This window comes from Myotis brandtii, unplaced genomic scaffold (genome assembly GCF_000412655.1).
Source record: "Myotis brandtii unplaced genomic scaffold, ASM41265v1 scaffold727, whole genome shotgun sequence".
Classification (NCBI taxonomy): Eukaryota; Metazoa; Chordata; class Mammalia; order Chiroptera; family Vespertilionidae; genus Myotis; species Myotis brandtii.
In genome coordinates, this window is record NW_005370872.1 from 1,140,194 (window position 1) to 1,163,306 (window position 23,113).

The 23,113-nt window shown below is 39.5% G+C and overlaps 1 protein-coding gene across 2 annotated transcripts in view; it reads left to right on the forward strand.

Moving 5' to 3' along the window:
• The window catches only part of PID1 (phosphotyrosine interaction domain containing 1), a 198,237-nt gene extending 175,767 nt beyond the window's left edge, over positions 1–22,470 (forward strand). For both annotated transcript variants that reach the window (XM_014530202.1, XM_005882542.2), the window contains one exon: positions 20,348–22,470. In XM_014530202.1, the coding sequence (XP_014385688.1) occupies positions 20,348–20,824 (477 nt within the window). In that variant the 3' untranslated portion in view covers positions 20,825–22,470. The remainder of the gene's footprint in view (positions 1–20,347) is intronic.
• The last annotated feature ends 643 nt before the right edge of the window (positions 22,471–23,113 follow it).

The following is a 23,113-nucleotide window of genomic DNA, read 5'->3' on the forward strand; positions in this document are numbered from 1 at the left end:
ATTAGTGGGCCTATGTGACTTATATCCAGCTTCACTGCTAGTTGGAGATGAGACACTGAATGGCTAGGTGGCTAAAGGCAGCATAGGTATGTCTCTGAAAGAGTCTTATACAAGTACCCGACTTGCATTGACTTGACTATGATTTTTTGACTTTACAATGATGTGAAAGTGATGTGTGTTCAGTAGAAACTGTATTTTGAATTTTGATCTTTTCCTGAGTAGTGATATTTTCTCATGATGATGGGCAGTTACAGTGAGCTACAGGGTTACAGCCAGTACTCTACAGTGTACTGTGTTGCTGGTATTTTTTTGGATATTGTGTTCTAGGCACGTTTAAGGTAGGCTAGGTGAACCTATGATGTTTGGCAGGTAAAGGTGTATTAAATGCATTTTCGACTTAAGATATTTTCAACTTATGATGGGTTTATCAGGACATAACCCCATGGTTAGTCTAGGTGAATCTGTATACTGTATAATACACACCAGTATACATGCAGCATTTATGTAGAGTGGCCACAGTTTCCTGGGACTTTTCCAAATCCACCTTTATTTGGCTGTGAACTGAGAGTATATTTATCATGTAAATATTTGGAAAGACAATTTTTTTTTAAAAGGGAATATTGTTAAGGACCCATGACTCAGTTCAGCATAGCTTAAAAACTCTCCTAATGTACACAGTCTGTCTCACCTGCGCATCATGAATTTGCTGCCCTAGCAATCCCAGGCCCTTGAGTCCCTAGTTTAGAACTGGTGGAGTTTCAGGACTCTGCTGAGAGGCTATAATTTTACAGCTGGAGAAGGTACCAGGGTTTTCATCAGTCATGGCCCTCTTTTTGCACTGTAACATATAAGGGAGATGGCCTTATGCTTTAACAGGATTTCACAGACATGGCTGCAGTGCCTCTTGTATGGTTGGCTACATTTTCACAGTCTCCGAATGCTTCAGAAAACACACTTCTGTTGAGATTCACAGAAAGATAACTTGAAGAATTGGAGCCGTCATTTGGAAGAAGTTCTATAGCCAAATTATTTATTGCTTTGGCATTCTTTTTTATTTTTTCTCTTCCACAATCAATATTTATAGAGTTTTGACTGCACAAGGTTAAATATGTTCATGTAGATATGAATGTGTGTATATACATACTTATATGTATATGTATGTATACATCTGAGTGCATATACTTTTTTCTAAAATCATGATAAACTAAGTTGATTGTTAGAGAATTAAGTGTTCTGAGAAAAGACTGGTCAATATCATGATTCTAATTCAGCAAATTATTCCCAGAGTTATAGATGACTTTTTCTGATTTCCCTCTCTGGTTGCATTTTAAAACAGCATGAATACAGTCAGAACATTTCTTATGATCTTCTGAGTGCTAGAAAATTAATCTCAGGATTTCTAAGTTGTCAAACTTGGGAAAGAAATGAAAACATGCCTCTTGTATCCTAAGTTCTTGGTTATCAGTTATCTGAGCTACTGATAATTGATTACTAGGTAACTCATAAGTTGGTGAAATGCATTTGGCTGCTTGTATATGCTCACAGGTGTGTTTCTGACGTTCTGGAATTGTGCTGCATTTCCAATAAATTCAGGCTACAGACCAGGATTGCCATCATCACTTGTATTAGGAATCATTGTTCTGGACATATTGACCAATGGAGTGAGATGTAAAACCAAGTGAGAGACAGATAGATATTGGAAAGAAGATGAACAGCCCTCTGCAGAAACAAAAAAGGGGCAGAGTAATTCAACAGGTCATTTACCAAGGAAGAAATAAAGATTTCTATTAAGCATACGAAATAATTTAATCTTACTAGCAATAAAAAAATAACAGGGTAGCATTTTTCATCTGTCAACTTTGGAAAGATGTTAAAAATGATGATGGCTATCATTGAAAATGTCTGGTATGTGGAAAGGGTCTCATAAGTAGCTATTGGGAATAAAAATTGGCAAGATGTTTTTAAAAGGCAATTTTAAAATATACATCAAAATCGAAAAAATGTGCATATTCATTGCTTTCACAGTTCATAGTTCTACTTCTAAGACTTTACTATGGGCAGTGCCTCTTTTCCTTTTTTGCATTGCTAATCCCTTTGAAAATTTGATTAAAGTGAAAATCAGATGTACAATAGAAAAATGCAATATATAGAGTTTGCATTGAATTTCTCTGATCATGTGGTGATTGGCACATTCCAGCAAAATGACAATACCTTATATTGTTCGGGGGTGAGGAGGACTTCATCTCCACCTGTTGCTCATGGGAGTGGAGTTCTTGTGATATCCCTAGAAAAAGAATTTTCTGAGACTTGCACAGGAGAATAAGTGATTTTTATTTATGTGGAATTACATCCCTGAGTTTCCAAGATCCCATTTCCCCTTTCTTGAGTCCCAACAAGGAAACGTGTAGCTGTGGCTACAATAGGAAATATTGTCTTGCTGCAATATGATTCCTGGTAGGGTGGGAGGGTTCTTTGATGGAATCAGTGAAGAGCTCCAAGAGCCTTTTTTCTCCTTTTGCCACTGCGTTGAATTGCCACCAGGCCAAGAAGAATGGGTGGAGATGGACAACTTTGAGTTTGATCTGGGCTGTGCACACTCTAGGCAGGCCTTCTGGTCACAGAAGGAGCCTTATCTGCCAATTCTGGGATTGCACAAATTTAAGGCACGTTAAATGACTGTGTAGAGGTTTACTGCTTTTGACATGAAACACAGAGACTGTAACTGACAGAGAAGGTGGTAGGAGATGGATGAGAAGAACTAATCCATGAGGGAGAGTGCTGGGAAGGCAGGGCAGGTGTCTCAGTGTGGGCTCGAGACATCTGCTGTGAAAACCAATGTCCCAGCTTAAAGACATTCAGACAGAAAAATCCTCCCTTATTCCACCTTTTATTCTATTCAGGCCTTCAGTTGGATGGGGCCCACCCATATTGGCCAGGGCAATCTGCTTTATTCAGTCTAAGGATTCAGATGTCCATCTTATCCAGAAACACCCTCACAGACATGCCCAGAATAATGTTGAAGTAAGTATCTGGACACTCCATGGCTCAGTCAGGTAACATGAAATGACCACACAGACTTCCCTTCTGATGCTGTTCACAGGTCTCCACCTTGCATTGCTGGGCTGCATTTTCTGCTTACCTGGGGTGATGGCTTCCATGGCTCTTTGCTGGGCAAATCAGAGGGAAGCATTCTCAATGTCTCCTGGACAGTGATTGCACACCTGCTAGTAGCAACCTACTGAGGCTGAGAGTAAGACTCTCTTGACTGCAGAGCAGGTGCTTCTTGAAAAATAACAGAAGAGCTTCTTGCTTTTTCTTAATCCATCAACATTTGAAACTTACTCCAGTGAAAGTGCACTCTTACTAAATGTTCTCACTCAAGTGGTCATTCATCTCAGAACTATCCTATGAGTCTGCTTCACTCCTTATTCTTATTTTCCCAACATTCAAAAAGAAAGTAACTTTCATTTTTTCTCCTTTTAAGAATACATTAATCAGTAGTGACTTTAACCAGACATCTTTCAAAGCCATAATACGTAAGCTTCTATATTTTAAGTACTTCTGTGTTTCTAAATATTTGACATCACTCTCCTTTCTTAAATCTAGAAGGAGAATGCTGTAGGATTTTTTTTCCAATGTGATAATTCTGGTATGGAGATCAATACTAAAATAGTAACAACACGATCAAATAGTCACAATATTTCCTTGGGCAGAGCTCAGTAGTTAGAAAACAAAAACGATATGGTTCCAAGATGACTTTTAACTAAGAATATAAAAATGCGATGGGCTAGTCATTAAAAATTACTTTCACATCATGCCTTGTTTTTTATTTGGAAGCAGAAAGTAAATGTGACATTTAAAGCTCTTGAGTGATTATAGATTTGATTGCCAGCGGCATTATTTCAGAAGAGCTGCTGCTTGCTTATGGAAAATAATTTAACCTGTCATATGTCCACTTCAATTATTGCATATAGGTGCACCAGGACACTTAGACTAGAATGTGTCACAAGGCACTAAAATAGATTGATCCAGTCAACTTGAGGGGGTGGACTTTGTTCACAAACAGGTCCTTGGTTGGATGTATCTTAAAACTAAATTTACTCTTTAAGATATAAACATTGTTTAGTCAACTAAATATACTCATAGAAATGTTTTTATTTTAAATTAGCATTGAACCAGGGGCAAATGTATTAATTGATCTTCTTTTTAACTTATTGGTATGAAATAATTTCAGCTACAAAAATGTTGAAAAGTTCTTATAAAATATTTCCATGTGTGCCTTTCACCTATATTCCCCAAGTATTTAGTTGATTATTTATTCATTCTCTCTCTCTCTCTCTCTCTCTCTCTCTCTCAAGACATTATGCCCCTATATATTGGAGTATAGTTCTTACAAACTAGGATATTCTCTTATATTACCATTCTGATATATATATTATTACACACACACACATATATATATATATCTCCTCATATATAAAGATATTCTCTTATATAATTATCAAAATCGGAAAGTTAACATTTATGTAATAGTAGTATCTAAGCCACAGACCTTATTCATAGTCTTAATCTGGAGCAGATCCTTGTTATTTCTCTGTCTTTTTGTCTCTTATATTTTGGAAATGTTGGACACACCTCCATTTGGGTGTGTCCAACATTTCCATGATTAGGTTCAGGTGATCGGCAGGGAGGTCACAGAAGTGTCTGTATGTCCTCACAGTGTACACTACTTTATCACTTGGCTGTAATGGTGTCTACTAGGATTCTCCACTGAAGATATTACTTCCCATTTGTAATTAATAGGTATCTTGTGGGGAGGTACTTTGAAGCTACATAAATATCCAGTTTCTCATCAAACCTGTAGTTCCTAGTCTTAGCATTCATTGGAACCTCTTCTTGCCTGAAACAACTATTACTGTGGTAGTTGTCAAATGCTAGTTTTCTAATCTCATCATCTCTTTATGACTGTATAGATTTGCATTCTGCTGTAAGAACTTTTCCTTCCATTAATTTGTTTTTAAACTATATCAATATTAACTCATGGCTTCTTTTTTCTATTGTTGGTTTTAATCATTATTATTATTTATTTTGATGGTCAAGTTGTCCCCCAGTTTGGCCAATAGGAACTCCTTTAAGCTGACTCTCTGTCACATTGTCCCCCAGTTTGGCCAATAAGAACTCCTTTAAGTTGACTCTCCTCTGGACAAGTTTTTGTCATTCTTTGAATACTTTGCTACTTTCTGTTACGGCATGATGTTTCTCCAAGGAGGGCGGGCTGGTTCCTTGCTGTGTAGACTGATACTTAGAACACTGGATTTGGGCTTCAGATATGCTTGTTATAGTGACACGTCACTGCTTACAGTGTCCCTCAGTAGGCACTCCTAAGAAATATGTTTGTGAGTGATGAATGCATTTATACAAAAACACACCTCTATATCAGTGTCAATATCTACCTGTCTACATATGTTGAAAACCATAATTTGTTTGGATTACTCCAATTCCAGTCTGAAGCCACAGGGTTTTTTTCTAGACTTTCTCCTTTTCATATTTGTAATGCACTTCTCTGATGATGAGGAACCCGGTTCTCAATATTTGCAATATTGTTATTTTTAGCTTAATCCTTTAATACACATGGAGTAGGCTCAGAATTGCAAATAGATACCACTTTGGAAAACAAACTTACTAACAAATCTCAATATTGGTTTAGAGTCCTTTCTGTCTTTAACCTGAGGGCAAATAGTCAAAATACTCTGTTAAAATGTTTCTTGGATATTTTTTTCCTCTCTTCGCTGAAGTTGTGTTGTTTCTTTGCATTTGGTTAGCTTTATTCATTTTTTGTTTTTTTCCATTTGGAATTTTTCTCCCCATATCTCTTGATTACATTATATGGTTGGTATGATTCTAAGTCATAACTACACAAAAGATGTACTTGGAGAAATGTCACTTCTCTATTCCTTCTACACCATCCCTCCCCCCTCATTTCAACCCTACTCTCAACCACTCATTGTTGGTAACCAATCTCTGGTTTTTCTTTTTGTGTTTCTTTTCTCAGAAATGAACAGACATAAAATGTATGTTTTTACTTCCCCTTTTTGCTTACATAAAATAGATAGTGTTTGTTCACTTTGCTTCTTTTCACATAATATTCCTATCATTCACTCCATATAAGTACAAAAGCTATTTCTCATTCTTTTGTACATAGCTGTAATAGTACATTAGATGGATGTACTATACTTTATTCAACTGTTTGATTTTGTATGAGCATTTAGATTTTCTGTATATCTTATAATTATAAAACATGTCATAATGGATTAAACTTATGATTGTATATTTTCACATTAATGGAGGGTATTTTCAGCGTAAATTCCCATACAAGGCATTGCTTGGTCAAAAGGCATGCGTAGTGTTGTTATATGTTGCCAAATCCCTTGGGGGGGGGGAAGTATAAGTTTGCAATCCAACCAGCAATATGTGAGAGTTTCTGTTTCTCCATACCCTTGTCAACATAATATGTACCATGTTTTTAAATTTTCATCTATCTGATAGGTATCTCAATGCACTTTCTTTTTCTTTTAAAAATGTTTTTATTGATTTCAGAGAGGAATGGAGAGGGAGAGAGAGAGATAGAAATATAAATGATGAGAGAGAATCATTGATCAGCTGTCTCCTGTATGCCCCACAACCCAGAACATGTGCCCTCCAGGTTCATGGGTTGACACTCAACCACCGAGCCATGCCAGCCAGGCTATTTTTCATTTCTCTAATTACAAGTAGAACTTTTAAGTAAAAATCAGTCAGGTAAGACATAGTCTATGAGTTTCATTTAGTTTTCTATAAAATATATCAGTATTCTACTTGATCACAGTTTTAACTGTACAGAAGATATTTCCATATTTCCATCATATGTTTCAGAAGGGGAGGATAGCTGTAATACTCTCAACAATAAAGATAAAAAAAATAGTTGCAAAGGATATAATCTCTATCATATTGTAAATACTGTATTTTAAATAAAATTGCTACATGGATCTTTTTAATACAGTCAATATAATCTAAAAACCAGACTGGATCTCTTTTAAAAACATCATGAACAAGCTCTTCTTTAACAATCACATTTTATGAGTTTTCTTTTCCTTCCTGGTCTCTAATAACTCTTCCGTCCCCTCCAGTGTCATCCTAGTATATGTAAGTATATGCTGGAAAGTCTTCTCTTGATTACTCTCGGAGATTACACAAATAATTAGATATTCAGATCAGAAATCTCATTCTAGTACCAAACTTTACTAATAATTTTGGGAACACAAATAATCAGAAGGCACAAGCAAAACATGGTGACATCCGGGGCCCTCTGTGTGGCTCTTTCAGTCCTTTCTCACAGCATCATAAATGGTCTAGCGCCCACATTAACACAGAAGATACCTAATACTGTATGTACTTACGTTAGTTATGCAGAAGAGAGCCCTTTCAATCTTTAACATCTTTATTTTATACTTAGTTACACAGAGTATGAGACAGTTTCCTGGAAGCCATGTTCCATAACTCCACAGATTTCGGATTTGTTGGCCATCAGAAATTCTAGGCAAGCAGGTACATCCTGCAAAAGGCATTCTGTAGGTCAGGACTTGCCTGCCAGCAAACAGCAGATGGTCAAGTTAACATGGAGATTAGACCAGGTCATTTCTTTCTTTTCTGGGTCACCTCCCCTTTCCCCAATGAAGGGAGAGAACAGATTTCAGAACTGTTGCTTAATCATTTACATTCTACCGTATCATATTTCCTGTGCAAGAAAACAATATGAATAATTGAAATTTTCAAAAATTATTTTCTGTGACCATATATCTTTGAGTTTAATTGTTTGAATTGTCTTTATAATTAGTATGCATACCCACTGATTAGAATATGTTTAAATATGTTTAAAATTTGTTAAATAATTATAAATAAAAGGTATTTTTTAAGGAAATTAATGCTGCCCTAGCTGGTTTGGCTCAGTGAGTAGAGTGTCAGCCTTCGGACTGAAGGGTCCAGGGTTCAGTTCAGGCCAAGGGCACATGCCTGGGTTGTGGGCTCGATCCCCAGTGTGGGGCATGCAAGAGGCAGCCAATCAATGATTCTCTCTCATCATTGATGTTTCTATCTCTCTCTCCCTCTCCCTTCCTCTCTGAAATCAATAAAAATAAATTTAAAAAAAGAAAAGTAATGCTGAATGAGATAGATGAGATGACTTTTTTAATTAAAATTTTATTGAGATGATTGACTCACATGTAGTAGTTAAGAAATAATGCAGAGAGATCCCATATATACTTTATACTGTTTTCTTCAATGATAACACTTTGCAAAATATAGTATAACTAGAGGCTCAGGGCACGAATTTGTGGATGGATGTGGTCTGGCCAGCCCGCCCCGATTGGGGGAGGGGGAGGGGCCCCGGGTGGTTGGGCAGCTGGCCTCGCCCTCTGGTCAAACTCCTGGTCAAGGGGACAATTTGCATATTGGCCTTTTATTATATAGGATATCACATTTATGCACTCCCGCAATGTTATTAAGATTATCCAGTTTTACTTGTTTGTTTTTTCATGTTTTTACTTAGTTCTATACAGTTTTCACATGTGTAAATTCATGTTTTCACATCTAGTAAATACTCAGATACTACAAATGTTTTTCACAACATTGACCCCTCCTGTTGCCCTTTTATAACCACTCCCACCTCTCTCCCATCCCTAATCCCTGGCAACCACTAATTTGTTCTCCATTTCCAAAATGTTGTCATTTCAAAAATGATGCATAAATGGAATAAAATAGTATGCAACAATTTAGATCTTTTTTGTTATTGTTGTTTATTTTTTACTCAGCAGAATTCTTTGGAGATTCATCCAATTTGTTTGGTGTGTCAATAGTTCATTCCTTTTATTGCTGAGTAATATTCCATGGAATGAATATACTAGTACCTCAGTTTACTTAACTGTTCACCTGTTGAAGACATCTGAACTAATTCCAGTTTTTGATGAATACAAATAAAGCTACTGTGTACATTCATACAAAGGTTTTTGTTGGAACATAAGTTTTCATTTCTTTGGAATGCTTGGTAATACCATGTTTAGTTAACCTCCATATTACCTCTCTTTTCAAATTTCTATTGGCCTTCTGTTAAGAGCTGTAGACTTGTAGCCAATAGACTATTGTGTTTATTTTATTAACTCCAAGCAAATGTTGTGTCAACATTATTCTTTTTAAATGTTTAGTGCCTTCACTGGTCCACTCCTAATGAGATGTGCACTAAGAAAAATGAATTGATAAAGTGCTACAAAGACAAAAATTGGTAACATTTCTCACCTGCCACATTGCTTGCCCTGTGAATCCATTTGTCAGGATAACTCTCAAGCAGTGTGTTTGATAGCAATTTATCATTGAGAGAATATTCTTGTTGTGAACATTTTAGGGCCTAGAGAGATCTGCTGAATTTCTATCCCTTCCCAGTACACTCTAGTGTTTAGAAAGCAGAAGGGGAGAGATCAGACTTGTCGAGAAATAAATTGTTCTTTGCCACTGAGTGGAACAGTGCCAGGTTTGACCATTGGGCAAGCTCACCAGAAGGGGCCAGATGAGGGAATGTGTGTTTCATTGCGGTGTCATTTTTATTAAGTGACTTTGTCTTCAGGAGCATACTTCGGTGCCTTTCAGATAAATCACTTCTGTCTTCACACATCTAAGAGCCATTTGACAGGACAAATTGCACAAGGGGACTGCTTTGATAAGCACAAGTGGGACACAACATTTCCAATCACTCTGCATCATTGGAACTAAGTTACAGTATGAGTAACAGAAATAAATCTGTCACTTAAACACCTAATTGTGAGACATATGCTGTATTTTACAGTTGAAGCAACCTTCATCTTGGTTAGAGTGCAAAAACAGTCCTTAATTATCCCTCAGCATTGGGTCTTAGTAATTATCTTCCTCCATGGTATACATTTACATAATAAAAAGAAAACATATTCCCCAGTTATATTTCTATTAATATTTTCACAGATTCAATAAACATAACCCAAGAAAATACTTGGAAAGAACTGCTAAACAATAAAAAAGTATTCTCAATATCTGTGACTGTAGGAAAGTTACTGGAATTTAAAACAAATCACTAAACAAAGGCATATGTGTAAAAATGTCCCAGAAAATATGGACTTTAGAAAATCTGCATTCTGCTGCCAACATTGTTGCTACTATTAAAAAAGCATTAAGAATAAGTCTGTAAGCCTTTCTGGGTCATCACTATCTCCTTTGGGGTTAACAACAGTATGCTGTTAAAGTTTGAGGCAGGTTCTCCCCAGGCAGTCGGCTCTTTTGCTGCCTCTTGGTCAGCCAACCAAGCCAGGCCAAGCAGATATTCAGATATTCGGCAGAAGACTTTGAAGGGTAGCCTTATAGGGAACAGTAACGATTGGTCCTCATCCCAGTCTGGCCACAGGACAGTTGGGTCCACTCTTACACTAATGAGTGTCAGGTAGATCTGCCAAAAAATAGACCCTAGAATGGCTCCCATGACTCACTTTGGAGAAAAAACAACAATACCTAGTTTTGTTTCAGAATCATCTGGGCTTCCTGTAAATGACCCACAGAAGCCTGGGGGGCTGAAGGATAGGAACCCAGAGCTATCTGCCCAGGTGTGCTCTGAGCAGAGGCCAGGCCTCTCATGCTGACCTTCCAGGCTCTCAGCTGCCTTTGTTGAGGAATGTGCAAAGCCCTGCCCAGCATGGCGTTTGGTGCCCACAGCAATTCTGCATCATATGTTGTCTGGCCTGTTGGTAATTGACCCACAAGAGCAGAGTTGGGGCCAACTGAGCACATGTTTGATATTTGCTCTTCAGAGTTATTCTTTGAAGTGGGGATTGTTTGCTTTGTAAAACACCATCTCAAAGTTCTTGAGGAATATGATATCTGAATATTAAGTATGCATTCTTATCTCCTTTTAATTATTGATGCTAGCATCAGAATGTAAATCTCTTGGCAATGCAAACATATCTCAGGTTAAGGACTCTTTAAAGGTTTGACTCCAAACCCTTTTCAGAGTGTTTAACAAGACCCAGTAGAGTGTCTGACACCTTTTCATGTCCCTGACCAGGACTCGATCTCAGGTGTTTGCTTGAAGAAATGACCAAAGAGAAAGTAGATGGTATAAAAATGAAAAATAAGGGGTCTGTGTAACCTTCAGGGAAAGAATTGGAGTAGTGGAAAGGTTCTTGGCTTTGGGGTGGAGGACCTGTGTTCCATGTCTTGCTCTTTGGGGTAAATGCCCTTATCTCCTTGAATATTAGAATCATCATCTCTGCACCACAGACAAGGCGTTGATTGGCATGAATGTCACCATTTAGCTCTAAAAAGCCCATAATGCTGATATACCTTTGAATTATCAACAATTAATTAAATATAATTATCAGTACTTTGAGTTTAAATCCTGAGAAAATTTGCTAGTTAGGTCTCCAAAAGAAAGAAGGAAGATACCAAAGAAAGGTAGAATAGATGCTGGGCAGCCTGAAACAACTTACAATTTTGCTATAAGATTACAATGAAGGGAAGATGGAAACATCCTAAGAGTGAAAATGCAGGTGTCTATTACCTTAACTGTCCAGTCACGGCAAATGTAAAGTCACCAATGGCATTCTTGCTGCCAGCATCAACAATTAATTAAATATAATAAATATCAGTATTTTGAGTTTAAATCCTGAGAAAATTTGCTAGTTAGTTCTCCAAAATAAAGAAGGAAGATAACAAAGAAAGGTAGAATAGATCCTGGGCAGCCTGAAACAACTTATAATTTTGCTATAAGATTACAATGAAGAGAAGATGGAAACATCCTAAGAGTGAAAACACAGGTGTCTATTACCTTAACTGTCCAGTCAGGGCAAATGTAAAGTCACCAATGGCATTCTTGCTGCCAGTCCATTTTGTTTGGGAGACAAGTCTGCCTTCATCTCTTACCTCCATGTCTTCCTTGCTCTCACCTGCCTTCCCCTCTCCCTTGGCACTCTTCTAAAGCCCTCACCTGCCTGGTTTTCTACTGCAGCAGCATCTCAGAAAGCCAAACTACAGTGAGTATCAAGACGAATGAACCTTCTTTGAACACAGCTTGATCCAAGGGATGAACTCCAAACTGGGGGTACTTTTGTCCTAATTATGCCATGTAAGAGTTAAGACCTTTTTGAACCCAAGAGAAGTTTTCTGGATTCATTGAAAGTACTCAGGGGGGCTTCTGTGTGCTCTTCTCCCTAAGGCCAGCCTTGCTCTTGGAATGTTGAGTTCTGTGAACTTAGTGCTAAGCATCGTCAGTGTACTTGGAATGTAAGCCCCAAGACAGCAAGGAGTTTTGTCCATTTTGTTCACTAGTATACATGATTCCTAGTAGGTGCTCAACAAACACTTATGACATGAATGTACAGATAAAGAAATTTAATTTTTAAGCCCAAAGCTTATCACTTTTATATTTCTCACAATAACTTCATGGATTTCACTGTAACCAACATTTATCCTTTAATACATTCTTCATAGCCTAAAGCATGTAATACAGGTTCAAGGTCATTATTAGCATTGTGCTTGTGTTTGCATTGTGGATTATGTGACTGGTATATGGGTCCATCTCCACTTGTCAAAGTGTTAATGAATTTGTGGTGGGCAAAGAAGGAGTGTATTCAAGCAGGGACCATAAATCTTGGGGTTTTGTCTTTTCCTCTTCCTCTGAAATGTGCAGGTGGGAATTAATGTGGGAGCAAAGAGCTTGACTCTAGTATTTGACCCCAGGTTAAGAGATGCTCTTTTTTTTCCTCTCATGTTTTGTCTTGTAGCCCAAAGGCTATTAGGATGCCCAGTTAAGGTGTCTCCATCCTGTGTTCATGTAATGTGATTTTATGTCAGATGGGGCAAGGAAGTCTCCTACAGACAATGAAAGAACACCAAGACCTTTCATATCCTAAGAAAGACCTTGATGGAGTCTTTGTTCCTGTCATGTCATCCCAGAGAAACCCCACAGTAAACCAAACCAAAGCTGGGCTCGTGAGGTTTTGAAGCCGGGTTGATCCAGCCTGGAAGGTGGAAGATTCCCAGGAAACTAGGTGCTTGGGGTCTTCTGTGATCATCCATCTCACCTCATATTCTTGTTTAGGGGACCTTATCATTATCCACTCCATCTGACTGCCCTTTTTAGGGTAAGGCTAGTCAAGATCCTAAACAAGGGTTTTTCAGGTTAGAATGAAATATGGACCGGCCACCCAGAGGAAGGATTGGAATGGTGTCCACTCAGCTTGAAGGATGCATTTCGGCAACCAGGGTTTGTTTGCCACACATGAGCAGGGAATGGTAACTCATGAATGGAGAGCTGGCTGGGATATTGGAAAACTCATGGGTGGGAAGGAGAGGTTCTGAGGACACTGGTCTTCCCTGATCTGACGCTATTAACGCTGCAGACACTCTGGCGCGCCCGACGGTTCCATGGCTTCTATGTATTTCCACATGCTGTGAATATTCTAAAAAAAATGTCTTTAGTTGGGCCTGGGTTTAGCGAATTCACACATTGTCTGCATCTGGGGCATTGGTTTATGCCATTGAATGACACATGGGGAAAAACTTTCATTTTTTGCTCTGTTGATTTCTCTCAGAATGATTCATTCTTAATACATTTCTTGCCCAATATCTGTTTCTGCAACCAGAGAAAAGATGCTAGTATTTACTGCATATTTCCACCTGATTTTTACTCCTAAAGAGTCTTCTTGTCATCTTCCAAGTCCCCTTGTTCCAGCACCCTGGGAGGTGACAGCTAAAAAAACAAATCTGTCTACCCTTTTGGACATATTTAGTGACCAATTTCTTGACTCGATTTTTTCTTGTCTACTTTGTGGCTATGGAAGATTGCAGTTCTTACGGATGAGGCTAAGAGGGACTTATTCACCTAGCAGACATTCACCTCTTTCATAGGCGAGCAGGACAACAAGATCCTCATTAACCAGACCTGACATCGGTGGGTGCACAGCTGTGTTGGTGGTGGGTCCTCCTGAAGCAGCTTTGAATACTGAGTCTTCTGTTCTTACCCACAAGGAGGAAGTGCCCACAGAAGGGTGTGCAAGGAGTCCCCCACAGGAATACTGTGGCCAGAAGTGATCTATCAATACCTTTAGAGTAAGTCCCTTAAACAGCGATGGCATAGGAGGATACAGGAATAACACCTACATTTTATGGTTTCTCTGCAGTGAGACACATGTACTCTGTGGTCCCTTATCCACAGAGGGCACGGCTGCATGCACAGCAAGAGCAAATCGTTGGTATCTTGAGACAACTAATTTTAAAAAAGTTTTTACTCTATTTCCCTTGAAAAGCAGAGCCATACGCTATCTTCCTTCTAAACCATATATATATATATATAATTAGAAGCCTGTAGCATGAAGATTCGAACAATAGGCTTTCCTTGCCCTGGCTGCTGGCACCGGTTTTCCTCTGGCACCCGGGACCCAGGCCTTTGGTCCGGCTGCAGTGAGGCTTGGCTTTTCCACTGTGGCCACAATGGAGAAGCCGAGCCTCTTCAGTCTTCAGTCTTCACTCCAGCCAGAGCCTTCAGTCTTTGCTCTGTGCCTGTGTGTGCAAATTAACTGCCATCTTTGTTGGTTTAATTTGCATAGTCACTCCAATTGGCTGGTGGGCGTAGCGGAGTGACACCAATTTGCGTGTTTCTCTTTTATTAGTGTGTGTGTGTGTGTGTGTGTGTATGTGTGTGTATGTGTGTATAGATACTAGAGGCCTGGTGCATGAATTCATGCATGGGTGGGGTCCCTCGGGGTGGCCTCTGGGGATCAGGCCCCAGATCACGCCCCCAGACTTGCAGACCCAGCTCGCAGCCCTGCCTGGCACCCCACCATGGTCTGGCACTGCCCCCTCACCTGCTCCACCATCCCACCTGTGGGGTGATCAATCGGGGGCCGCCCCACCCACCGAGCTCCCTCAGTGCCTGGGAGCCAGACAGCTCCCCCGCCCCCCGCTGCCACTGGTCACCATCTTCAGGGGGATCGATGGGGCAATCGGGCCCCGCTCGCACCCGCCTTGGCCCACTCATCTGCTCCACCATCCCACTGCAGGCCCACTCTTATTGGGGCCCATTGGGGCCGGCAGCACCTCCACTGCCACCCGCTGCCAGTGCTGCATCGGAGAAGCCTGCCATGTCCCACGCTGCCGCCTGGTGGTCAGCGCACATCATAGTGAGCAGTTGAACGCCTGGCCGAAAAATTTGCATATTAGGCTTTTATTATATAGGATATATATACTCACTTTTTTCTTCAGTGACTTATAGGCAGCTACATGGATTAATGCCAGACTCTGGAGAATTTACTAGTAGTGGGAGATTTAGGAAATGGGCAGACAGATAGCAAGTAATTGACTGACGAGGGGAAGTGCACAGGCAAAGCCAGGGATCCTTCTGAGTGGAAGCTATGTTGGGACTTCATTTTATCATTTCACATTCCATTTTTAAGGAAACTATTTAGATAATTATTTTTATTCCATATCTAGGGAAAATCTAGTCAGATCATTCGATCATTCTTTTCCTATATGTCTTTTAGAAGTCTCAACTTGTTGACTTTATGTCGTTGTATTTACAAAACCTCATGGGATTTTAGACAATGTTATCTGCTCCACAAAGGCAACAGACAAGAGTTTCATTGACTTACTAAGGTTTACCCAGCAGCGTAAGTTCTACCCTCTGACTCCTGCTCTGTGTTGAGCAGATCCTGCAGGAACCAGTTCATTATTGGAACTGTTTAGAAAGGTTTGGGCAGGGTTAGCTCCTTGGAATCAAGAGAAGACTCAGCCAAGAGCCTTGTGAGGCCTGAGGTGAGGGGACCCCTGTACATTTAAGCAGCAGGAGCTGCTGTCACTAGGGAACCGGCCATTTGTTGGCACGTCGGGGGCATTTTTGCTAATTCTGTGCTGGTAGGAAGGACTTGTCTGTCCACCACCACCTCTGTGGCCTTCATTACAAATTGAGAGCAGACATCAGTTGTGGTTCCTGGGAACACTTGGTGTGATTGTTGGCCCTTGTCAGTATCCCCGTGGAGCAGAGTCATCGCATGATCCACTTACAGCTTCCCTCCATCTGCAGGCTTAGTAACACTCTGCAAGATGAAGCTAATGGAATATTCAGGATCAGTGCTAAGAACATATTTAGGCTTCTCTTTGCACAGAAAACATGTGGGAAAATTCCAAAAGTCTGGAGTTCTTGAGATTAACTTTTATTTTCTTTGATTTCATTTTAAGTATATTCTATATTTTTTGAGTTTTAGAAAACAGATGATATATTATAAATAAATTATATAAAATATAATAGTATATCATATACATGTATTATTTTATTATTTGTACACCATTTTACCTGACAACTTTCTAGGGTTTTTGCTTCTTACTTTCTGCAATTATAAAACAGAATGCATTTTTAAAGAACTGCCTACGCCTATATTGTCATGAAGAAGAGTGTCATTGGCAAAAGCACCAGACAAAAAAATGTTCATTCTATGGAAAGACCCACTGTATTTGGATGCTCATATAAATCCAAAATTTCTCTGATAGTACAAAGATGGGAAAAATGAATAACTGGCTGAAAGTGAAATCAGTTGTAAATGCCTCTCATCTGATAGCAAAATGGTCCAGGAATTCAACACGTGTCTTTTCAGGCTGTCTTTTCTAAGCAATTTTCTTCGCAAATAATCAAAATACTCCTGAAATCCCAACACTTGGAAGTATAAGTTATGTCTCCCAGTGCTACCACCTCACCTAAGGTTCTTGTCTTTTAAAATGGGTTAGTGATAATAATATTAGATCCTGAATCACAGTGAACCTATATATACCATGTGCTTCTTCCTTGAAGTGTGACACAAATATTTGTTACTACTCTTCAGTGTCTGTGTGGCTTGATTTGGTTGAGGATGTATGTCAGTAGGGGCTTAGGACCTTATGGTTTAATGTGTAGAGTGCTAGTCAGATGATCATGGTGAAAGGGGACCACTGAATAAAGACACTTCCATAGTAAGTTTAATTTCAAGAGATTACAGCTATGTATTATGTTGTACCTCAGTGTTTCAAAATTGCTTTTATAAATGTCTGCATATTATTTGTAGCTTTCATTATTGCCTAATAAACTTCTTGAGCTACTAATCCCCGCTCTACTCTTCTCTAAAGCACACTTTAACAATAAAACTTTATGTCCCTTAAAATCTTTAGTTTTTAAGTAATAAATATTTATAAGGGAGGATTATGTTTTGTCTTTGTTGTCAAAATTTTACCACTATGAAATTGCTTCCTGTTGGAGTGAGTCATTTACCACTTCTAATATTGTTTAAAGCTCATCCTTTGGTTACATTGCAATAGAAGACACTATAATTTTTAAAACTTGTGTGTGGGAGGTGGGATAAAGGTGTGATCCTATTGGCAAATCAAAGGAGTTTTCCTCCATCAGAAGAATTTTTGTATGAAATATAAAGTTATTCCTAGTTTCAGTAGAAATATAAAGTTATTCCTAGTTTCAGTGGAGCGTAAAAGAGAATATGCTTTTACTCCAAGCACTGAAACTTATTTTCCCAACACTTGCGTTTAAACTTCCAGAAGTAAAGATGTCATAGGAATGAGTGAGGTGCTGATACAGGTACAACTTGGATGAATGCTGAAAACATTATTCCAAGTGAAAGAAGTCAACAGGAAAGGCCACATATTGTATGATTCCACTTATATGAAATAGGAAGAACAGGGAATCCATAGAGACAGAAAGCAGATTGGTGGTTGCCAGGGCCTTGGGAGACAGGATAATGGAGAAAGATTGTTTAATGGGCACTATGTCGCCTTTGGGGGTGATGAAAATATCTTGGAGCCAGTTAGAGCAGATAGTTGTACAACATTTTGACTACTAAATGCTACTGAATCATATGCTTTAAAATGGTTAAGTTTTATATGATGTGAATTTTCACGTCAGTAAAAAATAAAGCTGTTAAAAATAATAAAGATATCACAAAGTACCACATATAGAAGGTACATTTTTAGTAAATGGTATTGAAGAACCCTGTGTTGTGCATTTGCTCACAAAGCCATCTTTATTATCTGACTCCAATCCAGAGAGACACAGAGCTATTCAACCAGTTGCCCTCTTTGGGGAGCTTGAGCATTTGCAGCATCTGAGTTATTTTCCCCCTACAGTATACTGTCAGTTTTATCTTTGAAATATCTTTGCCATGTGTCTCCTCAGTCCTTTCCCACTACTGACACTCGTAATTCAGTTCACCTTTGCCTCCAGGCTGGGTTGTTGCTACAACATCTTGCCGAGCATTCTGCTCTTAGTCAGCCTTCCCCATCCATCTTTCTTCGTGGCATCATCAGGTCTTCCAAGTTTTCAACCTTGATCAAATCCAGGCCTTCCTCAGGCTGTAGATTTTTAGTGGCATTCCTTCAAGAGGAAAGAAGTCCCTACTCTGGCTTATGCCACAACCTAATTAATGTGTGGTCAGGCCAAAGCAGCCTGTTTGCCCACCTGGGGCTTTTCCCACTGCAGCCCTTGCTTGCCTTTCTGCTTCCTCCTTCTCATACCACCTTGACTTGCTGGGCTCCTATCTGGATTTTGAGGTCCTGATGCCTTGAAATCCAATAGCTCTTCTCTCTGAGGCCTTCTGCCAGCAGGGAACCACACTTCCTTCCCCTGAATGTTCAGGATACTATGTAGTACTCCTTGCCGCCCTTTTCATGGTCTTCCTTAGATTATAATGATGTCTGTGCATGTGCAAAGGGCTAGTGGTGTCCAGAATGATCCATCCACTTGGTGAACCGTGGAGCTAGGATTAAATCTTGACTCTGCCTGCCTCTGAACAAATATCCACTTGCTTTCCATTGATTTTTGGGCCACCCCATCTTCACTTTACCCCTCTCACATGCCCACCTGGCATATTGCCATTATGTATAACTAGAGGCCCGATGCACAAAATTCGTGCAAGGGGCTTGGCCCTCGCAGCCTTGGTGGCTTGCCTCAGCCCTCGGAGCCACCCTGGCTTCATCTGGAAGGTCATCCTAAAGGACGTCCAGAAGGTCGTTCAGCTGTCCAATCTAATTAGCATATTATGATTTTATTATTATCGATAGGTTCTGAATATTTCTAGAATGTGCAGCTTTTATGCCTCTTTACTAAGGAGCTATGTTTTTAAAGGGAGTATCCAATTAACTCTTGTTTAAGAGATAAAGCACAAGAAGTTGTAACTACTTTACTTCTGTGTGCTAAAATTTTTGTATGTAGCCTTTATAGTCCCACTAATTGTCAATATTGATTTGGAATCACTGTGACAAAATGTCCTTTCTCATCATTTCTATGGACCTTTTTTTCTGGTCTTTTCTTCCTCAAATCCATAGTATTTATATCTGTGTCACTAATTTTGCACCAAATCATATACTATTTTGTATTATTTCTTAAATTATATCTTCAGTGTTATGCATTTCCATAATGATAGCAGTTCTATCTATTTTGATGAATAAAAAAATGAAAGAATAAAAAAATCCCTTATTGGTATTCTTAAACACGTTTTTAAGAAGTCACTATTTGAATCACTTGGAATTATTTTCCTTTGTTTTCGTACTGCCCATCTAGCTATTTGATAAGCAAGCATTCTCAGTCTCCAACCATCTGTAGATCTTTCATTTATTATCACTATAACCAGATGGTGCCCATCTATTCCAAAACTGTTTAGGTTGAAAAACAACTGTATTGCTATATTTTCAAAAATTACCTTGGAAAGAAACCAATCATGTTTTAGGACATAATTTAAACAGAACATTTTTTCCTGTGTCCTTGGCATTTGCTAGAAGCAAGAAGCTCAAGGGAAAGTGAACATTGACAGATATGGAAAGAGAACCAGACTAGGAGATGTTTAATAAGGATTTTGTTTTTCAGATGCACCATCCTATGACTCCTTTATATCATCAAATTCTGCTTGTGTTTGGTTGAAAATAAACTTCAAGTGCCTGTATGATTGTAAAGAAATGACAAATTATATAAAATACCATCATTACTCTAATATGAGTTTTAAAGGGGGGTAGGAAGAGGGAGAGTAGTTCTCTAGAACTAGATTTTTAAACTCCAACTCTAATATTTAAAGAATTTCAATATTTTTGCCAAGTGGGCCACTTGTTAGGGAGAAAGGTAAAAATTCTGATGGCAGTTATGACATTTAGGGAGCAAGAAAAATGTCTTTCCACCTTTCCATGTGACACCATGAATGAGAACATTGAAATGAACAACTAGCACAAAGACTTTACTATTGACTTCTCCCTTTTTCTTCCTCTATTTCCTCTGCAGGTTACCTATCTGGGTAAAGTCCCTACCACAGGCATGCAGTTTTTTTCAGGCTGCACAGAAAAGCCAGTCATTGAGCTCTGGAAGAAGCACACACTAGCCCGAGAAGATATCTTTCCAGCCAATGTCCTTCTGGAAATCCGACCATTCCAAGTGTGTCTTCATCATCTTGACCACAAAGGGGAGGCTACGGTCCACATGGATACCTTCCAAGTGGCTCGCATCGCTTACTGCACTGCCGACCACAACGTGAGCCCCAACATCTTCGCCTGGGTCTACAGGGAGATCAACGACGACCTGTCCTACCAGATGGACTGTCATGCTGTTGAGTGCGAGAGCAAGCTGGAGGCCAAGAAGCTGGCCCATGCCATGATGGAGGCTTTTAAGAAGACTTTCCACAGTATGAAGAGTGATGGCCGGATCCACAGGAACAGCTCCTCTGAGGAGGTCTCCCAGGGATTAGAATCCGATGACGGCTGAAGGAATTTAGGGGGCTTCAGAAAAGGCAGCATTGGTCCAGGAATTCCAGACCATATGAATATGCAACGATTCAAATTTCAGATGAAAGACTGCCAAACTATTGGCCGACCAAGCTTTTAAAATTCAGAAGAGCAACTCTAAATCTAAAGAAATGTATTATTAAAGTAATTACGTTACATTGAAATCTGCTGCTGCTGTGACTGTGAGGAGGGTGGGAGTGTGGATGGGGAGGAAAGGTCTCTAGACTCTCTCTCTTTTTCTTTGCTCATTCCCCAGTGCCTCCCTGTAGGAGAGTTCCATGCTGATTTTCACCATTCTCAGGCAAAGACACTGAGGCTGTTATGTGATGGACAATTCCAGTTTGCCTTATGAAACCCAACAAGAATGTTAGATGCACTTATCGGATCATTAGTCAAGGGGGCAGGGGGGTGAGTACTGATGCTGGTGCGGAAGTCGCAGGGCTAAAGGAAAAGTCAGGTGGATTTGAGCCTGAGACTCCTCTCCCATGTTTCAGACCCTCTCCTCAGTAAGCCAATCAGCACAGCCTTCATTGAGCTTTACAACTAACCGTCTGATAGTTGGCAGTTAATTCACAGTTAAAGATAATGCTTTTATTTACATAAATATATCAAGTAGTGCCCTCTTATTGTATTCACTTCATCTATTTTCTTAGAATCCTTGCAACTACTAATGACCCTTCCGTCCTCCTGCCCCATCCACCCTTGTTCCCCTTCTAACCCATGCCAACATCCCCACAGGGGTGGATTCTCAATATACACTGCAGGACACCCAAAGGGAGGAAAATCACCGAGCAGATGAAATCAACCGTCAAACCAGCTAGGAGTTTAAAACAACCACCACCACAACAGAAACCTTGGAAAAAGGGAATGAGTTATCAGCAAGTGAACAAACTCCATGCAGGCTTGTCCTTTCTTTCAACCCTCATTTGTGGTAACTTATGGTCCTGTCTAACGAGTCCTTCCAGGCAAGCTTCAAATCTGACTTGGTGTCACCAAGGAAGCCTTGCTGCCATCACTCAACCTTGCACTCTAGTGAGTTCTCTAAACTTGGCTTGTCTACGTTCAACTTAATCTAAAGAGAAATCTGACCCGTGACCTTCAAATCGAGAACATCTCAGAGTCAGGATCGCCAGTGCATTCACTGTTTCTCATGAGAAGTTCTCACTAAAGCTGAGATTTCTGTTTCTTGGATCTTTCAATGTTATAAAATGCCAAGGGTCATCATTGTATGAAATTGAGAGGATTTGTTAAAATACAAACATTTAAGGCTGAGAGCAGATGGCTAGTTTCCCAGGTAATGCTCATTGATTAAAGTTGGTTTTTAATCCTGGTGATGGTAGGGGCACTGGGGCACCTTATAGAAAGAAGCCTTAAATGAGAGTTAATAGCATCTGGAGAGCAACAGTGTTAGTGTTTTGGTCTTTGTATCTGTGTGTCCCTATATGCACCTGTGTTATGTATGTACCCCCATGTGTGGGTCTGGGTTTAAGGCATGTAGAATTAGCATGGAGTCATATTGAGGAGAACCCGCCCCTTGGAGATATGCTTGCTGCTTTCCAACACATGTAAACTATTCTTTAGCATAAATGCATTCATTCTTTAATAAAATATGTTTGCATTAATAAAGCTGAGGCGTTTCCTACTTTATGTCTTTCCTATTTATGTAAAAATAGAGCAAATTAAGTAAATAAGGAATTCTATCTAAGCACATGTTCAAACTTGGTCATAAATAACCCATTCCTTGATTTTGTTTAAAAAATTGTGTTTTATCTTTTTTTTTTAAAAAAAAAAAAGATTTTTATAGAGAAAGGAAGGGAGAGGGAGAGAGAAACATGAAGACATGGATTGGCTGCCTGCCTCCTGCACACGCCCTACTATGGATTGAACCCACAACCTTGGAATGGTGCCTAATCAACTGAGCAACACCAGCCGTGGCTGCATTTTATTTTCTAACACTCGATTTATATTTGATCGCTGTCCCTTAACTGAGATGGTAATGTTCAAAAATGAACACAGTTATTTAGGGTGCTGAACTGATTTCAGAGGAGAGCCTTCAGGAACATTTGGCAGATGATTGGAATTTGTAAAATCTCACCTACATCTTTGGAGTCCCGCACTGAAATCCCGGAAGGTAAACATGGAGTGATTCCTCTTGACACGACTGGTTAAAAATGTCTCCTCCAGGCCGTGATTTCCCGGAATGGCCCATTTTTCTGGCAAGGCAGGTGTCCTGGAGTCTGTGTGTCTTGAGCAACGCCCTTTGTGAATC